Genomic DNA, 21,961 nt, shown 5'->3' on the forward strand with positions numbered 1-21,961 from the left:
TAATTCATGAAAATTTTAAAGTTCACGCATTAGAGTTTCTAGATGCATTTCACGCTCGAACGAGGACCGGAGAATTTTCAGGAAAATTATTTTAAATATACGATTTATTTTATAAATTAAGTTGAGGTGTTTTTAAGTGTATTTTTAAAAAAATGGGATTTTATTGGGTATTTTTACCCGCAAGATTTTATTTTTAACGGTACGCAAATTCTATTGAATCGGGGGACATTTTGAGGTTTCGGCTAATGTTTTCAAAATCTTTTCAACACGAAATATTTTTCGAGAGTGCGTTTGGATTTAATGGGCCTACTTTTAAACTTTTGGGCTTAAACACCTTTTTAACCTTTTAATTACATGAATTAAGGGCCCATTAACTAAATTATTATCTATATATTTAACACTAATTATTCCCTAAGCTCGCCACTTAACCTAATAACCCTCCACTCAGCCGCCCACCCCCTCCAATTGGCCAACCTCTTCGTGAGTGCAGCAGCAAAGATTTCGGTGCTTCTTTTTCCTCCAAGCTCAATTTCCTTCCACGTTCCGTGTTCCTCCGAGCGTTTCTGCACCAAGCATCATAAGGCACGCTGTGTACTTCTGCATCATTCACGTATATATATATATATATATATATATATATATCTGATGTGTTTGTATGATGCATGAATTTATTCGATCTGTCCATGAACAGGAAGGATTCCTTCGGTTTTTACCCATGTCATGCATTTCTTTTAAATGTTACTCACGTTCTTCTCTGATTTTGTGCAAGGGGCTGCGGCTCAGGGTTGTTAAAAGATTGTTAAGATGTCGGGGTGTGGTTCTGAAAGCAACACTTGTCGTTGTTGCTGTGAGTGGTAGAGGCGAGGGGATGAAATCGTGGTGGGGCTCGGGTTTTGCTTATATGGAGGGTAAGGGGGATCTGTTGGTGCCAGGGTGAGTCCAGGCATTAGATCTACTTCTGATGGGTCCGAACCCTGTCCTGGGAGGGCCCTTGCACTGCTGGACTGAACCTTGAGTAGCACAAATGAACCGAGTGCAAGGAAGTGCAGTTTAGGCGTTTGTGGGTCTCTAGCGATCGGGTTGTTAGTGGGGGCTGCATGGGGTTAGGGCCGTGAGTTCTTTGTGTCCAGGGGATGCCTAGGGTAGTCTATATGTGAGTGGTTAAAGGCTGGTTACGTGGGAGAAGGCTAGAGGCGTGAGTTTGGAAAGGGAAGAGCATGAGGTTGTATAATATGATAGGGCCGAACTTGGGGAGCTTTCCTGGAATTTTTAGCCGTAAGATTTTAGGCCGATTTTCAGATGCTAGGACCATTTTAGTGTTTTTAAGGTATGACAACAGGTTAAGGAAAAAATTGATTGAGTTTCGAGTCGATTCGGGTTAAAACCGGGACTCCGGTCCAAGTTTTAAAACGAATTGGTTAAGCGTATTATGGGCTTGAGTTTACGTCTAGGAATGCTTTTAAAAATGTTTTGGGATGTTTTATGGAATTTGGTATGCTTTGGGTCAATTTTAGAGGTCCAGGAGTGAAATGATAATTTTTGGGTTTCCAGAGGCAAAATGATCATTTTGCACCCGGGGTGAGATTTTGGTCCTGGCAGCGCCCTGAGCACAAATTATAATATTTTAAATGATTATGCATCATGTTTACGATTTTTATGCTATTATGATAATTATGATGCATGCTTGGTTTAAAGGAAAAATTATGTATATGCATGATTTTATTAAGTGATGAATATGATGACACATTTTGAAGGAAGTGATTTAGTTGTGACTGACACGATGACACGATGATATGATTGGAGATATCGTGAGGGAAAAGGCCCCAGAGGGAGCCCGTTTACGGGAGAAGGCCCCAGAGGGAGCCCGACGATCGTATTTCCATTGACATGATATGATGACATGATAGGCTCGGGCTCAGTGGGCGGGTAATGCCGTCGCTGATGACCCTCGCCGCCGGGTACCGCGGTTACACGTAGATGGATCCATCGACTGACATGATGACATGATGATACGAAAGTCACAGCTAATGAACGGAATTCAAATTAAGATTTTAACACGTATATGCTGATACGATGATACATGCTATTACCATGTTTTGACAGGTCACAGTTACGCATATGATATGATAACATGATGAGACATGTTTTGACACGTTACGATTTTACACGACACACTTATGGTCATGTTTTTAAGCTCATGAAACGTATTTTGATTATGCTATTTTTCACTGCTGTGTGCTACGTATATGTACTTGTTATTACTGGTACAGGTGTGTTGAGTCATTAGACTCACTAGGCGTGTGTGATGCAGGTGAGCATTTTGGGTAGGAGACAGGAGGTGCTGAACTCTGAGTAGGCAAACCTGGTGCAGTGACACGACCCGAGGACCACATGTTTTCCGCTTTATGATTTATGAGATATGAGATGATATGAACATTTTTATACGTTGATGATTTTAAGAATTTTTATACGTTTACGTTTATGTTGATTTTGGATTCTAAATGTACTTAATTATTTTATGCATAATTCATGCATGATAGGATTTAATTCATGAAATTTTAAAAGTTCATGCATTAGGGTTTATAGGTGCATTTCACGTTCGATCGAGGATCAGAGTCCGGAGATTTCTCAGGAAAATTATTTTATTACACGATTTGTTTTATATATTAATTTTAAAACATTTTAAATGTATTTTTCAAAAATGGGATTTTATTTGGGTATTTTTAACCGCAGTGTTTTAGTTTTTACAGTACGCAAAATTTATCGAATCGAGGGACTTTTTAATAGTTCGGTTAATATTTTCAAAATCTTTTCAACACGAAATATTTTTCAGGAGTGCGTTGGGATTTAATGGGCCTACTTTTAGGTTTGTTGAGCTTAAATATCGGTTTTAAATCTTTAAAATAATATTAGGGCCCATTAATAGGTTAATTAGTCATTTAATTGTTATATAATGCACCCTTAACCCTAAACCTAGCCATTTTGCACCTCTCAGCAGCCGACACCCCCACTCAAAATTTCCTCCCCCTCGGTTTCAGAGAAAGCACCAGCTGAAGGCCACGTTTTTGGCTTCTTGTTGCAAAGAAAAAAATCTACGGCTCCCTCGAGTCATTCTTGTTCTTCCACACATCATAAGGCACGCATGTATCATTTATTTCTGCTTCATACACGCCATATATTCACTGTCAATTTCAGTATTTTATGAAAAGCTTATGATCTATGTCATGCTAATATCTTTGAAGGAACTTTACATGAAAACTTGCATGTTTCATTTTCTTTCTCACGTTTTCTTTCTTTCTAATGATTTCCTGGTGCGAGGGGCCGCGGTTCTTGAGTATCTAGAGGTTGCCGGTGGTGTCAAGTCGCTGGCATGGGGTTTAGAAATCGGCTGGACGTGTACGAGTGGAGAGCCGAGAGTTTGGAGCAAGAGGGGCGATCGGGTCCTACGTTTAGTGTGCAGCCGTTTTATTTTCTTTGAGTTTGGTTTAGTTTAGATGAGTCACTAAGGTTCTAATAGTGTGTCTTGAGGGCTGGACAGGTGGTGCTGTAGGGGAGGACCGATGTGTGAGGGGTTGGGCCATGAGTAGGTTGGTGATTGCTCAAAGGAAGGGTGGCCGAGAAAACCATTTAATACAGCAGGTTTAGCCGTGGGTTAAGGGGCTGATTTTGGGAAGATTAGGGGCTGTTAGAGTGTGTTTTAAGGATGGGTTAAGTTTGGGAAAATTTGGTTTAGTTTCGGTTCAATTCGGGTTAAAACCGGGACCCCGGTCCAAGCTTTGAAACGAATCGGTTAAGTTGTATTATGAGCTCGAGTTTACGTCTAGGAATGCTTTTAAAAATGTTTTGGGATGTTTTAAGGAATTTGGTATGCTTTGGGTCAATTTTAGAGGTCCAGGAGTGAAATGATAATTTTTGGGTTTCCAGAGGTAAAATGGTCATTTTGCACCCGGGGTGAGATTTTAGTCCTGGCAGCGCCCTGAGCACAAATTATAATATTTTAAATGATTATGCATCATGTTTACGATTTTTATGCTATTATGATAATTATGATGCATGCTTGGTTTAAAGGAAAAATTATGTATATGCATGATTTTATTAAGTGATGAATATGATGACACATTTTGAAGGAAGTGATTTAGTTGTGACTGACACGATGACACGATGATATGATTGGAGATATCGTGAGGGAAAAGGCCCCAGAGGGAGCCCGTTTACGGGAGAAGGCCCCAGAGGGAGCCCGACGATCGTATTTCCATTGACATGATCTGATGACATGATAGGCTCGGGCTCAGTGGGCGGGTAATGCCGTCGCTGATGACCCTCGCCGCCGGGTACCGCGGTTACACGTAGATGGATCCATCGACTGACATGATGACATGATGATACGAAAGTCACAGCTAATGAACGGAATTCAAATTAAGATTTTAACATGTATATGCTGATACGATGATACATGCTATTACCATGTTTTGGACAGGTTACAGTTATGCATATGATATGATAACATGATGAGACATGTTTTGACACGTTACCATTTTACACGACACGCTTATGTTCATGTTTTTAAGCTCGTGAAATGTATGTTGATTATGCTATTTTTCACTGCTTTGTGCTACGTATATGTACTTGTTATTACTGGTATATGTGTGTTGAGTCTTTAGATTCACTAGACGTGTGTGATGCAGGTGAGCATTTTGAGCAGGAGACAGGAGGTGCTGAACTCTGAGTAGGCAGTCTTGGTGAGGTGACATAACCCGAGGACCGCGCGTTTTTCCGCATTTTGAGTGATGGTTTTTGGAGAGGAGTTAAACATTTTATTTACGTAGAGGATTTTCATGATTACGTTTACGTCGATGTTGGTTATTTTTAACTGTGATATTTTCATTGATAAATAAATATGATCATTTTAAATGTTAATTTTTAAAATGAGAGCTCAAAAAAAAAAAATAGTTCCGCATTTTAAAACGAGTAGACGTTATACCTAGAATTGATTATGAAGAAACGTATTCTCCGTGATGGATGCAATTACGTTTCGGTATTTGATTAGCTTGGCGGTATCTGAAAATTTAGAAATGCGTCTTATGGATGTTGTTACAGCTTACTTATATGGATCACTTGATAGTAATATATATATGAAAATCCCTGAAGGATTTAAGATGCGTGAAGCACAAAGTTCAAAACCCAGAGAATGTTATTCTGTGAAATTACAAAGATCATTATATGGGTTAAAGCAATCCGGCCGAATGTGGTATAATCGGCTAAGTGATTACTTGATGAAAAAGGGATATGTAAATAATTCAATATGTCCTTGTGTTTTCATTACGAAAACAACATCCGGATGCGTAATTATTGCTGTATATGTTGATGATTTAAACATCATTGGAACAAATAAGGAAATTCAAGAAGTTCTGTCATACTTGAAGGAAGAATTTGAAATGAAGGATCTTGGAAAAACCAAGTATTGTCTGGGTTTACAAATTGAACAAAAAGAATGTGGAATGTTTGTTCAGCAGACAAATTATACATAAAAGATCCTTGAACGTTTTAATATGGATAAATCAAATCCTTTAAGTACTCCAATGGTTGTTACATCATTAAACATAGAAAAGGATCCATTCCGTCCATGTGAAGATGATGAAGATATTCTTGGTCCAGAAGTACCATATCTAAGTACTATCGGTGCCCTTATGTATCTTACAAATTGTACAAGGCCTGATATATCTTTTGCCGTAAATTTGTTGGCAAGATTTAGCACATATTCAACAAAGAGACACTGGAACGGAATTAAACATATATTCCGTTATCTACGAGGAACGACAGACTTGGGACTTTTGTATTCAAAAGATGCTAATCCAAGTATAATTGGTTATGCCGATGCTGGATACTTATCTGATCCACACAAGACACGTTCCCAAACTGGATATGTATTTACTCGTGGAGGCACTGCAATTTCTTGGCGTTCACAGAAACAAACGCTTGTAACAACTTCATCAAATCATGCCGAGATTATTGCACTACATGAAGCAAGCCGTGAATGTGTGTGGTTAAAATCAATGAGCCAACATATCCAAATCTCATGTGGATTATCATTCGACGAGAAGCCTGTGATACTATATGAAGATAATGATGCATGTGTAGCTCAAATGAAAGAAGGATACATGAAAAGCGATAGAACTAAACATATTCCTCCTAAGTTCTTCGCATTCACCAAAGAGCTAGAGAAGAATAAATGTATTGATGTTCGTCACATTCAATCAAGTGAAAACTCATCAGATCTCTTCACAAAGGCACTTCCTACGTCAATATTCATAAAGCACATATATAATATTGGGATGCGCAATCTACGAAATTTGTGAAGAATTGTTCGTGTCAACATGAGGGGGAGCTTACGTGACTGCACTCTTTTTCCCTTACTATGGTTTTTATACCAATGGGTTTTTCCTAGTAAGGTTTTTAACGAGGTAGTACAAAATCACGTAATGAAGACATCATTGTATCATGATCATCATCACAAGGGGGAGTGTTGAAAATATGAAAAATATTTGTGTTGAAAATTATAATGTTGAATGTTGAAAATTAGGTAAAATTAGGTGTTGAATATTCTCAAAAATTAGTGTGTGATGATGTATGTAATGATGAAATTGTTTTTGGATTGTTTTCCAAAGAAATCCTATAAATAGGTCTCCATTTGTAAAGATTTGATACAATTGAGTAGAGAGAAAAATATTATAAAGTGTGTAATTTGGTAAATTTTGAGAGTTTGAGATTTTTACTTTTTACCATAAATTTTTACTTTTTCACAACAGTTATGAATTTATTGTGATATATATATTTTTATATGAAAATTGTGATTTTTTTAATTAATTATTTTATATAAAATATAAAATTGTGAAATTAATAATTAGAAATTTTATTGATATTATATATATATATAATTATGAAATGAAATGAAATTTTTAATTAATTATAATGATTTTGTATTTTATTTATTTTTATTTTGATTTTTAATTTTGTGGATCAATCCGCATACTGGCCCATCTAACCCGCAACCTGCCTTAGATTGGGGATTCCATCCCACCGGATTGGCGGATTGGCCTATCTCGCCATAGGTTGACCGGTTTGACAGTTGTAATTGCAAGTGTTATACGTGATCCACATTCTCACTCCGGTGAAAATAATAATAACTAGTAAATTATGCACATATATTGTTTGTGTAAAATTATAATAATAATTTATATAAGATTTTTTTAATTTTATTAAATGCTTAATTTTGACGTTAATTTAATAATAATTGACAGAAACTAGTGACAGGTCATAGTTCAATTTCAAGTGATAATATTAAAATAAGTTGCGATGAATATATCGAGAAAAAATGGTTGCGTAAAGACAAATTTGAGAACAAAAAATGGAGTACTCTAAGTGACAGATTATTTATATAATATAATATATATAATAATATTATTATTTTATCACGGTATCAATTTCTTTATTTATGTTATAATAAATGATTTAAAAAAAATAATCATTTCTATAAGTTTTTCATTACAACGCTATTTGTATACTGTTTAAGAGATATATAGATGAATAGAAAATTCTATGGGACGACAAGAAAGCACTCATCAATTTTGTTTCCCTTCACCCATATCTATGATCATTTATTTATTTATTTTCGGGCAAAAATTGTGTAAGATGATCTCATTGGTCGTATTTTGTGAGACAAATATCTTTTTTGGGTAATCCATGAAAGATATTACTTTTTATGTTAAGATTATTATTTTTTATTGTGAATATCGGTAGATTTAACTCGTTCACAGATAAAAATTTGTGTGACCATCTCACAAAAGATCTACTTTTATTTTCGAGACGAAGAGAAGACTCGAACTTGAATTATTACTAACAACTTTTATTTAAGGCTAAAGCAAATATACTGTGTAGCAGAAAATATCGCATAAAGTCGATTCATTGCTATGCCCACCTTTCAGATTTTATTGATTGTGGTCGTCGGGAAAAAGAAACTTGATTGGGAAGAAGTAATTTTATTATGTTGCAACCATTGCTGAGGCCTGACTGGGAAAATTTGATGTTTTTTTTTAATAAGTTTCATCAAAATATCAAAACTAATCTCTTCCCTAACATACAACATTTTTTTACTGATATAGTTTACATTATTAAATCAAAATCAGAGATGAGCATTTCCACAAAAGTGGAATAATAGACAAATGTATTATAATTATATAAACGAACCAAACCGTTTGTGATATATTCAAAGCTCGATTCGATAAAAGCTCGTTTGAGCTCGTTTAATGAGGCTCGTTAAGATAAACAAACCAAACTCAAACTTTACAGTATTCGGCTCGTTAGCTCGTGAACATGTTCGTTGGTAAGTTAATGAGTAATCTTTTAGATGAAAAAATAATAGTTTTGATATTTGATTTATTGATTTTGCATATTATTTATGAAATATATAGAAAAATCTATTAAATTTATTTATTATAATAAATTTACAAATTTTAATAAGAATAATATATTTGTCTTTAAATATATAATTTACTTTTTAATTAATTTAATGAAAATTTAAATTATAATTCATATTGATTAAGCTTGTTTAGGCTCGATAAAGTCTTGAATAAGCTCGTGAGCCATACATATATTCATTAAATAAAGCTCGAGCTCGGCTCGATTATAAACGAACCAAGCTCAAACATTCAAGAGTTCGGCTCGGCTCGGCTCGGCTCGACTCGATCACATCCCTAATTTATAAGTCATTGAGATAAGTGATGTGAAATATTAACATCAAGATAAGCATTCTTCGAATATCGTTCCAAACTTGAAAATTTGGTATCAGATGGACTATAAATCATCAACAATCATAGATAATATTGGAGAGATTTAGAAGTGACGGTTTATTAACTTGCTTGCCTTTATACATACAGATCCCAGGCATTTCCACAAAAGTGAAATAATCCCATGTGAATTGAATAATGATTGTTTTCAAAGGATGACCTTCGATTTCGTTCATAAGCATTTGCTGTCATCGTTTCTAAAGAAAATGTTCCATATGATAGAGAAATCAGCACAAAACACAATAATGACTTTTATCTTTTACGCAAAAGATCTAAATAAATGGTTGTCTACGTATACAAAATGTCTTGTTTGATCAAGGTAGACAAATTTATAGGGGCACAATGGCGTAAATTTCACTTGTGGAGCATCAAAAAAGGTAAAATTTGATTGGCGGAAAATCAAATTTCGAGTAGTTATATGTTCTTGGTTCATCTTGAATTTTTTTAGGTTCTTGTCTAATCTATGTCTTTTCAGGTTCAGTAATAAATCTCCGCTTTCTTGGCTGTTCTCTAGAAAAATAACAGTAAAAAGTGGAGGTACTACCCTGGTCTTGTGATGATCAAGAACGAAGCCATGTTGATTTATAAAAAAAAGTGAGAACTAATTACCATACAGAACTAATAGAAGCTACAAAAGTGTTAAAGAGGATCTTCAGCTTACATTTGGAAAAACTTTTCTCCTCCTTTCCGCAATAAACTCAGTGAGGTTTCGGCTTATACCCATCAACAGCAAAGTTTCTCGTGGCAGCAGGAATCGCCAGACGAATCCCATCAAGTTCTGGTTTCGCAATTATTTGACAACCCAGACGAGACCTGTAGCAGATCATCCATAATTAAATTGCTGGGAACATGCAACATAAAGATCACGCGAGCCAAGGAACCTACATTTCAGTGAGGCCGAAAGCGAGATCTAACATGTCATTTTCCTCGTCAGTAGGATCTGATAACTTGTTGTACTGGTCCACATCCTGTCAAAAGCTATTGTTATGAATGTAGATGAATGGTGAAACTATCTTAGATTCATTTCCCAGTAATATCAGCATCCAAAATTTTGAATATTGGGAACAAACATTGTGAAAATTTTGAAATAACAGAACGAAATAACTCACCATCACTATAACATGACAAGTGGAGCAAGCAAGCGAACCTTCACATGCCCCTGAAATATTTAGATGGTTCAATAAGAATAACATCATGCATGAATATAATTGTTGAAATCTCCAAAAGAATTTTAATAGTACATAAAAATAAATTAAAATCAGATGGTATTAGCACTAGACAGATTCAATTAAACAATAAACTGAACTAAAAATGATAACTTGTTGAAAACCTTGAAGATATTTAACATGCGCTGCAAAATGAAAGCATAGCCCTGATAAGTTCACCTTCAAGTTCTATATCATTCTCATGTGCAGCTTCTAACATTGACATTCCTACTGGGACCTTAATATTTGTCTCTTCTCCATCCTTATCCACAAACGTTACATTTATTCTGCAGAGTCCACACAAAAGCATGGTAAATCAGTGAATAGCACAGCTCCACATAAAAGACTGCCTTTAACCTCATATGCTTTAGGCCTTATACACAGATGGGCAACTACTCTGTGCTTAATTTTGCACTCACACTAAACATTTATTGCATACCTATTCACGGAAGTGAAAAAGATAGTGGCTGATTTCATGCATCATCTTTGGAAACTTAGAGCGTTGGTTTGGCATGAATAATCAGTTGGTTTGACATAGATGATCAGCTCAACCAGTGAAAACCGTGCAAAGGAACACTTAAGTTACACTTGTCAGGAGTTGAATAAACTATTTGAATGCATTTTGCTGCCCTGAGAAACTGTGAAACCAATGTATATTTGGGTAATAACATAGTATCTAGTTCTGTGTAGCCTTAAAGAACTGTACTTACTCTTATTCTCAGAACTATATTTTTATCCAATACAGATTGAACTTCTACCTCTCTCAAACAATCAGGCCCAGGCCTCTGAATTTGAAGAAAAGAAAAAATAAAGAGGAACTAAAGAGCATGGATCATGGTATTGAAACAACATACTTTTGTTTTGCTATATTTCCTTCCTCTGAATCAAGTTTAGCTGCTTCCGTGCAAAATGATTCACGTCTCTGGATTCATGGAGAGAGAGAGAGAATCAACAACATCATTCCAAACCTTTTGATATTTGAGTGCTATAAACAAATAAGTGATGCCACAAGGCACAAACTTATATCGAAGGTGTTACTATACTAACCAGTGTTTCTACATAGTGATTATGAACAGTGGGTAAGTATGGTATCCTCCATGTAAAATTTGGAGCTACAACGAAACAAAAGGCAATTAGTTAGGAAGAAAAAAGTAATAGAACAAAGTTCAATCAATAATTAGGTTCCACTATGTGGATATCTCTAATTCATTGATATGTATCTAATATACCCTTACTTATCCCAATCACCTAAGTCATGCATAATAAATTTATGTCATGTTAATTGCATCACTTGACATGAACACAACTAGGCCCTTGGTGCTGTAGCCTATGATAACTATAATCATATAAATTATAGGGTAAGGTTATGGTTTTGGATATGAAGCATCCGATGATATCCCCCAAACCTGTCCATTCCTCGCTCTTTTCTTGACCTTCCATTTTTTTTTTCAATTTCTAGACCTCGAGCAAGCTAGTTGTGCCCGATAGAAATCCATTAGACTCATTTGTTCTAGTTGAGAATCGACTTAGGATAAGGCGACCCATGAAAAGGCTACTACTGAGGCAATATGTCACTTGACATGGAACTTAAAATGTATGCACCATATTCTTATAGGTAAGCAACAGCCATCCGGATTGAGACGCTGAGGGCATTGTCGAGGGGTTGGCAATATTACATGAATTACATAATGAAATAAGGTGAGATTAATAACCTTGAATGCCTCCTACGTAAAAAGCTAATCCAAAGTTCAAAACTCGTTACTTATTTCCTAACACCCTTATTCATTACATCCTGCCAACACTCACTTTTTCGTCTCTGTTCTTCACAAATGCAATCCCTAATATAAATTTTCATTTGTCAATGAAGCAACAACTCAAAATGGCAAGAACAAACCTTCCACTATCCTTTTGGCAGCATGAGCGCCCAGCTGATGAAACTTAGAAATGAACATAATCCTCCAACCAGTGAACTATCCAATGTCAAAGAAAGACTGATCAATAATATACACAACGACCCGCGACGATTATGTTTTAGCTTAAGCCGTTCAAATTCTTCAAAGCAAACATTTTCAAAACAGTTCCAATACTATCCAAGTTAAACACCGATTCTCATCCAATCTATTCATGAAAAAAAAAAAAGAAAAAGGGAGAAGCCCAAATATGATCTGTAGTAATCGCAATTTCCTAACTCTGCACCAGAAACAACAGATCAACTCAGGAATTGAAACCAAAATAGCAGAGATGATTTTTGGGGAAATCCACAAACAATCGAGTGGATGAGTTCGCGTGGAAAGGCGACGACGTCACATTGATACCCAAACAAATTGGGCCATCCTATTTTTAGTTTGGTTGTTGGGCCTTTAAATGGAAAGGGGCCAGCTTGTATTTAGTTTGTTAGTTGAGCCCATGTCCACACAACAAAAGTTAGTACTTCATTAGACATTTTTAGATGTTTTTATTATTTATTAAAAAAAATAGAAGAATAAATTATTATTTGGATATAATGATGGATATGTATATATTCTCTAATTTTTGGAAAATAAAATGTGTATATTCATATCCAATATTAATATAATGAACTTTTTAAATAACTGATAATATTTTGTAAGGGGTTTTTAAAACAATTTGAGATTACAATTTCTGTAAGACGATGATGTTGTGAAAAGTAAAAATTTATGGTAAAAAGTAAAAATCTCAAACTCTCAAAATTTACCAAACAACACACTTTATAATATTTTTCTCTTTACTCAATTGTATCAAATCTTTACAAATGGAGACCTATTTATAGGATTTCTTTGGAAAACAATCCAAAAACAATTTCATCATTACATACATCATCACACACTAATTTTCAATATTAAACACCTAATTTTACCTAATTTTCAACATTCAACATTATAATTTTCAACACAAATATTTTTCATATTTTCAACACTCCCCCTTGTGATGATGATCATGATACGATGATGTCTTCATTACGTGATTTTGTACTGCCTCGTTAAAAACCTTACTAGGAAAAACCCATTGGGATAAAAACCATAGTAAGGGAAAAAGAGTGCAGTCACGTAAACTCCCCCTCATGTTGACACGAACAATTCTTCACAAATTTCGTAGATTACGCATCCCAATATTATATATGTGCTTTCTGAATATTGACGTAGGAAGTGCCTTTGTGAAGAGATCTGATGAGTTTTCACTTGATTGAATGTGACGAACATCAATACATTTATTCTTCTCTAGCTCTTTGGTGAATGCGAAGAACTTATGAAGAATATGTTTAGTTCTATCGCTTTTCATGTATCATTCTTTCATTTGAGCTACACATGCAGCATTATCTTCATATAGTATCACAGGCTTCTCGTCGAATGATAATCCACATGAGATTTGGATATGTTTGCTCATTGATTTTAACCACACACATTCACGGCTTGCTTTATGTAGTGCAATAATCTCGGTATGATTTGATGAAGTTGTTACAAGCGTTTGTTTCTGTGAACGCCAAGAAATTGCAGTGCCTCCACGAGTAAATACATATCGGTTTGGGAACGTGCCTTGTGTGGATCAGATAAGTATCCAGCATCGACATAACCAATTATACTTGGATTAGCATCTTTTGAATACAAAAGTCCCAAGTCTGTCGTTCCTCGTAGATAACGGAATATATGTTTAATTCCGTTCCAGTGTCTCTTTGTTGAATATGTGCTAAATCTTGCCAACAAATTTACGGCAAAAGATATATCAGGCCTTGTACAATTTGTAAGATACATAAGGGCACCGATAGCACTTAGATATGGTACTTCTGGACCAAGAATATCTTCATCATCTTCACATGGACAGAATGGATCCTTTTCTATGTTTAATGATCTAACAACCATTGGAGTACTAAAGGATTTGATTTATCCATATTAAAACGTTTAAGGATCTTTTATGTATAATTTGTCTGGTGAACAAACATTCCACATTCTTTTTGTTCAATTTGTAAACCCAGACAATACTTGGTTTTTCCAAGATCCTTCATTTCAAATTCTTCCTTCAAGTATGACACAACTTCTTGAATTTCCTTATTTGTTCCAATGATGTTTAAATCATCAACATATACAGCAATAATTACGCATCCGGATGTTGTTTTCTTAATGAAAACACAAGGGCATATTGAATTATTTACATATCCCTTTTTCATCAAGTGATCACTTAGCCGATTATACCACATTCGGCCGGATTGCTTTAACCCATATAATGATCTTTGTAATTTCACAGAATAACATTCTCTGGGTTTTGAACTTTGTGCTTCAGGCATCTTAAATCCTTCAGGGATTTTCATATATATATTACTATCAAGTGATCCATATAAGTAAGCTGTAACAACATCCATAAGACACATTTCTAAATTTTCAGATACCGCCAAGCTAATCAAATACCGAAACGTAATTGCATCCATCACGGGAGAATACGTTTCTTCATAATCAATTCCAGGTCTTTGAGAAAAACCTTGCGCAACAAGTCGAGCTTTATATCTTACTATTTCATTTTTCTCATTTCGTTTTCGAATAAAAACCCATCTGTATCCAACAGGTTTTACACCTTCAGGTGTAAGGACTATAGGTCCAAAAACATTACGTTTATTTAACGAATCCAATTCAACCTGGATGGCTTATTTCCATTTTATCCAATCCTGCCGATTTTTACATTCACCAAAAGATTTTGGTTTGTGATCTTCATTATTATTTATGATGTCAATTGCCACATTATAAGAAAATATATCATCAATTTCTTCTATATATTTTCGGTTCCATATTTTTCCAGTATTAATATAATTGATAGAGATTTCATGATTCTCGTCAGTTTGTGGTTCTGACAGAACATTTTCATCATCATGTGTTTCTTCAGGAACAGCATTCTCTATTTTGTGATCATCATGTGTTTCTTTAGGAACATCATTCTTTATTTTGTGATCATCGTGTTTCTCTATGAATTTTCTTTTTCGAGGATTTTTATCCTTGGAACCGACTGGCCTTCCACGCTTCAGGCGTTTAATGACATCATGAGTATTTTCAATTTGTTTCTTCGGAATTTCAATTCGAGCAGGGGCATTTGCAGCATGTATATATGATTTAGTTACCCCTTTTGTGTTTACAAATGCATCTGGTATTTGATTTGCTATTCTTTGCAATTGCACAATTTGCTGTACATCTTTTTCACATTGTTTTGTTCTTGGATCCAGATATAACAATGATGATACATACCATGTAATTTTTTTTTTCGGTATGTTTTTGTTCTCCCCCTAACATTGGGAAGATTTCCTCATTAAAATGACAATCAGCAAAACGTGCTGTGAACACGTCGCCTGTCTGAGGTTCAAGATATCGAATGATTGATGGACTATCATAACCGATATAAATTCCAACCTTTCTTTGAGGTCCCATTTTTTTTCGTTGCGGTGGTGCAATAGGCACATACACCATACATCCAAAAATTCTCAGATGAGAAATGTCTAGTTCTTTACCAAATGCAAGCTGCAATGGGGAGTATTTATGATATGCACTTGGTCTGATGCGAATTAATGAAGCACCATGTAAAATTGCATGTCCCCATATAGAAATAGGGAGCTTTGTTTTCATAATCATTGGTCTAGCAATCATTTGCAGACGTTTAATCAATGATTCAGCCAATCCATTCTGTGTACATGAGCAACAGGATGCTCAACAATGATTCCCATAGACATACAATATTCATTGAAAGTTTGGGAAGTAAATTCACCAGCATTATCAAGTCTAATTTTCTTGATTGTATAATCGAGAAATTGATTCCTCAATTTTATTATTTGAGCAAGTAATCTTGCAAATGCAACATTTCGAGTTGACAATAAATATACATGTGACCATCTACTGGAGGCATCAATCAATACCATAAAGTATCTGAATGGTCCACATGGTGGATGGATTGGTCCACAAATATCACCCTGAATACGTTCAAGAAACATTGGTGATTCAGTTTGGATTTTGGCTGGTGATGGTCTTATAATAAGTTTTCCAAGAGAACATGCTTTACATTGAAACTTATTATTCTGAAAGATCTTCTGGTCTTTCAGTGGATGACCATGTGTATTTTCTATAATTCTTCGCATCATTGTTGAACCAGGATGTCCTAATCGATCATGCCAAGTGGTTAATATTGAAGAATTATCTACTACCATGTTTGATTCAATGGGACATATATGTGTATAATGCAATTCAGTAGGGAGCATTGATAGTTTTTCAATCACATATTTCTTTCCTGATTTATATGTGAAGACACATATACTTCTCATTCCCTTCATTCATTGTTTGAGTATCATACCCATGAGAATATATATCATTAAAACTCAACAAATTTCTTTTCGATTGTGGTTAATATAAAGCATCATTGATCAAAAATTTTGTACCATTAGGTAACAAAAATTGTGCTTTACCACATCCTTCAATCAAGTCTACAGGACCTGATATTGTATTCACCGTTGTTTTTGTTGGTTTTAGTTCCAAGAAATATTTTTTATCTTGGAGGATAGTGTGCGTTGTACCACTATCGGGTATGCAAACTTCAGCTTTGCTCATAGCATTTTTCATATTTGAACTTCAAAAAAAATATGCAATGAAATAAGATTACTGACAATACATATGTAAATATAACACATATCATAATTGTACAATAAAACATTATTATATGAATACATGAAAAATAAATCATTGTATATTTATATTCTACCATTATATTGTTCATTCTCAGAGAAATCATTGAGAAAATCAGTAGTATCAATATTGTTCATTTCTATCCCACCAACATATTGATCATTTCCAGAGAAATCATTCATAAAATCAGCAGCATCAAAATGAGTTGAATCACTCAAACGGTCACTGCGTTCAGTGAAGTTGGTATCTTTTTCTTTCCCCTTTATCGATTCTTTATAGAGCTTGCAAAGGTGCTCAGGGGCTCGACAAATACGAGACCAATGTCCTGGAGTGCCGCATCTGAAACAAGAACTTTCAAATCTTTTCGAGTGATTTTCATTAACACTCATGTTCTCATGATGCCTTTTCTGTGGATAGTTCGTGACGTCCTTTTGAGATGAGTTATAAAAATAACTCTCTCTATTGGTTTCAAAACCACGGCCTCGACCACGACCACGACCAATTCCACGTCCACGTCCACGACCACGACCTCGACCAAAAACTTGTCTTTGAATTTGATTTTGGTTTCCAGGTTTAAATTCATTTTTACTCACAGCATTTACTTCTGGAAATGCTGTTGATCCAGTGGGTCGGGACTGATGATTCTCATTAATAGCTCATTGTTCTTTTCCGCCACAAGAAGACAGGCGATGAGTTCAGAATATCTCGCAAATCCACGCACTCTATATTGTTGCTGTAAAGTTATATTTGATGCGTGAAACGTGGAAAATGTTTTTTCAAGCATTTCCGATTCTATAACCTCATGTCCACAAAATTTTAGCTACGAGATTATTCGATACATCGCTGAATTATAATCACTGACTTTCTTAAAATCTTGGAATCTTAACATATTCCATTCATCACGGACGGTCGGAAGTATAACTTCCCTTATATGTTCAAATCTTTCTTTCAATCCTTTCCACAGAGCCATGAGATCTTTTTCGATGAGAGATTCACATTTTAAACCTTCATCGAGATGTCGACGCAAAAATATTATAGCTTTTGTTTTTTCTTGTGATGAAGATATACCATTTTCTTTAATGGTCTCGCTTAGACCCAATGACTCAAGATGCATTTCTACATCGAGAGTCCATGGCATATAATTTTTTTTCCCGTGATGTCGAGCGCAACATATTCGAGCTTTGTCAAATTTGACATGGTGATACTAAAAAAATTACGATGCATTTTATTAGTTAATGAATATTGCAATACAAAGTAATGGATAAACAACAATTACAAGCATTTGTAAAAATAAAGAAAACACACGAGGAATGATATTCTCCGATAAATAAAAGACTCGTGAGTATGATAACCAAAATAATTAAAAATAACCTTGAGAAAACCATCTTCTTTTTTCTTCGAAAATTTGATGAAGAATAATTTTTAGAGAATAGGAGAAAGTTGGAGTGATTGAAAGAGTTTGTGAGATCATATTTATAGGGCAAAAACTAGCCGTTTTGTTACCGTTTATGACCGTTGGTGTACAAAAAAATAAATGTATGTATTTGTATAATTTTATGGTAATAATATGGTGTATATAATATTAGTCATGTTTAAGTAATTATGTATATCATATCACATTATTATAATGATGTGTCATAAGTTATCTTGTTTAAAAATCTTATAAGCTTTTATACTTGTCGTATCCCTTACCGGGAGTGTGGGATATCGTCTCAACAGTCCTCCCAAGATTTATAACAAGTTTTTGAAAAATTTATTTTTATTATTTCTAATAATAACATTATATTATATATTAAATACATACACAATAAATAAATAACAGTAAAATAAATATTATTACTTTGGTTACTTTTTTCTTCTGTTTGGAGTTTGGAAAAGTATGGAGGACTTTTAGAGCTTCGTGCTGATAACGTGTTGTGAAAAGTAAAAATTTATGGTAAAAAGTAAAAATCTCAAACTCTCAAAATTTACCAAACAACACACTTTATAATATTTTTCTCTTTACTCAATTGTATCAAATATTTACAAATGGAGACCTATTTATAGGATTTCTTTGGAAAACAATCCAAAAACAATTTCATCATTACATACATCATCACACACTAATTTTCAATATTCAACACCTAATTTTACCTAATTTTCAATATTCAACATTATAATTTTCAACAAAAATATTTTTCATATTTTCAACAGATGACACATATGTTCTAAGTGCTTGTGGATTTTATCGTATAGTCATACTTGTGTGAGTATGAGCACGACAAAATAAATCAAACTGTAGGACCGAGCGCTTAGTCGCTTTACCAAAAGCTATAGCTAGTAGTAATGGTGCAACTCAAATCTTTTAAACCGCACAGCAACTCAAGCACCACGATTCGATCGCTCTACTAAGCAGGGACATTTATTGCACCCAACAATCTCCCTCCCAGTAATTGCACTCTTTGCAATAAATGAGAATCGAACCTGTGACCTTGGCTCTAATACCAATTGTATGACCCAAGCGCTTGCCATTTTACCAAAAGTTATAGCTAGTAGTAATGATGCAACTCAAATCTTTTAAACCGCACAGCAGCTCAAACACCACGATTTGATCGCTCTACCAAGCAGAGACAATTATTGCACCCAACACAAACACTATAAAATTTTAAAATAAAAAAACATTATCAGATATTTTTCATTGAACAAATTGTATTTTCGAAAAAAAATATAAAATCTCTCTGTAAAATTAATAGTTTTTTCAAAACCAGTTGTTTTTTAAGTCATACACATTGGCCCATTTGTAAGGGTTTTACGCTTGATTTTTATAAACACGAGCTTTCAAGTAAAAATGAACTTAGTTTGAATTATCAAGTAAAATAGTACTCATTATATTCTAGCATTTGATATTTAATCTCAACTAATTTGACAATAAAACTAGATTATAATAATCTGGCAAATTAATGATAGTTTTTAGATATGACTACCAACACTTTGGAATGAACCGAACTAATAAAAAAATCGTAAATAAATTAATGGTTAATTTCTTAATATTGTCTCATAATTGAGAAATTTTCATCATAATCAATGGACGACCCTAATATCTAACTCGTTGCAACTTTATTATATTTAGTGTTTACTCCAAGAATACGTTTCTTGTGAAATAATTTCACGTATCTATATTCGTGAGACGGTTAACCGTTTCATATATGAAGTGAAAGGTAATACTTTTGATATAAAAAAATAATATTTTTTAATAAATCGAGTTGCATAAGAGATTTATCTCATGAATTTTACTCTGTGAAACGATCTTTCATGCGTTTAATTTTCACGATCTTTCAGTGCGTTCCTCAAAATTATATATTAGTTAGCAAAGACTAAAGAGGTGAGCTGACTGTCTCCACTCCGGTCACTTACAGGGGCTCATGTGCAACGGAAGCAGGGGATCCTACCTCTGCAACCCACCGTACGGCCTCACACGGATGGGTACTCTCACGCTCTTCCTTGTTTGTCTAACTTCATCTGCTAGGCTTTGTTTGGCAATAATACTCAAAATCACAAAGTTAAACATTAATCTAAGAAATAAAAGCTGAAGGACAGATTATTGATTTTAAAAAAATAACTATAAATTTACACCGTACTTTCAATCTTCACAAAAATTATTATAAGATTATTTCATGAGTTATTGTGAGATGAATTATTTACTAAACATATATCTAACTCAGTTAAAAATATTATTTTTTATATAAAAAATATTAAATTTTTTATTTATATATGAACAAGTTAGATCCGTCTTACGAATATAGATCTATAAAATCGTCTCACACCAGACTTAATCTTCAATCTATTGTGTCATAAGCCACATGGCTGTAATCAATATTTATGATTTAGAAACACAACTCTTGCATGATATTTATTTATGAAGGAGATTTTGCATGACTTTTTAGCAACAATTAACCACCCAAATTTATAATTATTAAGGGATAGAGAACGATCAAACGAGATAGATAAATGACCAATTATTATGTAAGGATAATGCTAAATATTATAAACAATTAACGAGAATTAATATAATATTTTAATCTCATACATATTCCCGAAGGAATTTTTTTAAAAAAGAATAAATATGGTATGTCCAATTAGAATATAATATAAATATAAAAAAATATTTTCATATTGGCAAATAATTGCCAAATGAATTCAATTTTGTTTTTTTACGAAATTTGAGTGACCATATTTTAATGCACCAAAGTGATAATATTTTTTATTACTATTAAAATAATTATATCCTTATCCAACGTTGTATTTATTGTCAACATTACAATCTTTTTTATAATATATAAATCGGAATGTGTAATAAGAAAGTATTGTTCATAAATGTTCACAATAATCTAAAAAATTTAATGCATGAGCCAACAAAATTAAAAGTGAATAAACCCATAGTGTAAAGTGGTGTGAATTATATATAATCTTGAGAAGAAATAACATTTATATTCCCTTTGAATTATAATGCTGAAATAATAGTTTAAGAAATATAAACTCTGATATTATTTCAATATCTAACCATAAACAAAATCATATGAAGAATATATATGATCAAAATACACCATGGTGGTAATTGGTATTATAGTAAGTCTTTTGTGAGATATTTTTAAGATTTTTTTACGTGAGATGAATTAAACGGAGCCATACTTAAAGTGAAAATTAATATTTTTAGCATAACTAATAGTTTTTCATGAATTGAATCGTGTCAGACATAAACCTTACAAAATTGATCTATAGAACTCTCTCACGAAAGTTTTTGTTTTAATGAAACTACGTAGTGCTTCGAGACAAGTTCCAAATTATAAAAAAAAAAGTTTGTTTTTGTTAATTTATATAGATAATGCTTATTTTTTATATTTAAAACGATCTTTATAATCTTTTACTGCCAAACTAATTTAACAGAAATGTTTTTTAAAAATAAGAAAAATCTTAAACTATAAATATATATATATATATATCAATAAAATTTAAAAATATATATGAAAGTGAGCCAAGTATACAAAGTACTTGATATCTCACATCAAGCCAAATACAAAACGTGCGGCGTACTTAATGCAGAGGCCTCGAGATCGCGTGCTTACACGCGCCGCCGTTGCGAGTGGCCGAAGGATCATCGAGTGGGAAAGTTCCAAGTACCATTTCGACGATGTAGACAAAAGTCCGCACAGCGTGGAAAAATCCCACAGGTAATGAAAGCAATTTCGGCAGCCAAACAGCCCCTTCTTAC

General features: G+C 33.9%; 1 protein-coding gene across 3 annotated transcripts; it reads right to left on the reverse strand.

Moving 5' to 3' along the window:
- Positions 1 to 8,043: 8,043 nt before the first annotated feature.
- Positions 8,044 to 12,358, reverse strand: LOC142531690 (uncharacterized). Of its 3 annotated transcripts, none has more exons than XM_075637919.1 (8): positions 11,943 to 12,358; positions 11,096 to 11,160; positions 10,903 to 10,970; positions 10,229 to 10,335; positions 9,953 to 10,002; positions 9,729 to 9,811; positions 9,505 to 9,656; positions 8,044 to 8,063 (listed from the first exon to the last, which is right to left on the reverse strand). In XM_075637919.1, the coding sequence occupies exons 1-7, from the start codon at positions 11,998 to 12,000 to the stop codon at positions 9,542 to 9,544; spliced, it is 546 nt and encodes a 181-aa protein (XP_075494034.1). In that variant the 5' UTR covers positions 12,001 to 12,358; the 3' UTR covers positions 8,044 to 8,063; positions 9,505 to 9,541. The 3 variants fall into 3 exon arrangements, with proteins under 3 accessions (XP_075494034.1, XP_075494033.1, XP_075494032.1); XM_075637918.1 differs by lacking the exon at positions 8,044 to 8,063 and adding an exon at positions 8,786 to 9,040; XM_075637917.1 differs by lacking the exon at positions 8,044 to 8,063 and having other exon boundaries at positions 9,401 to 9,656.
- Positions 12,359 to 21,961: the final 9,603 nt, after the last annotated feature.

The sequence above is a fragment of the Primulina tabacum genome, chromosome 17, assembly GCF_025594145.1.
Source record: "Primulina tabacum isolate GXHZ01 chromosome 17, ASM2559414v2, whole genome shotgun sequence".
Taxonomy (NCBI): Eukaryota; Viridiplantae; Streptophyta; class Magnoliopsida; order Lamiales; family Gesneriaceae; genus Primulina; species Primulina tabacum.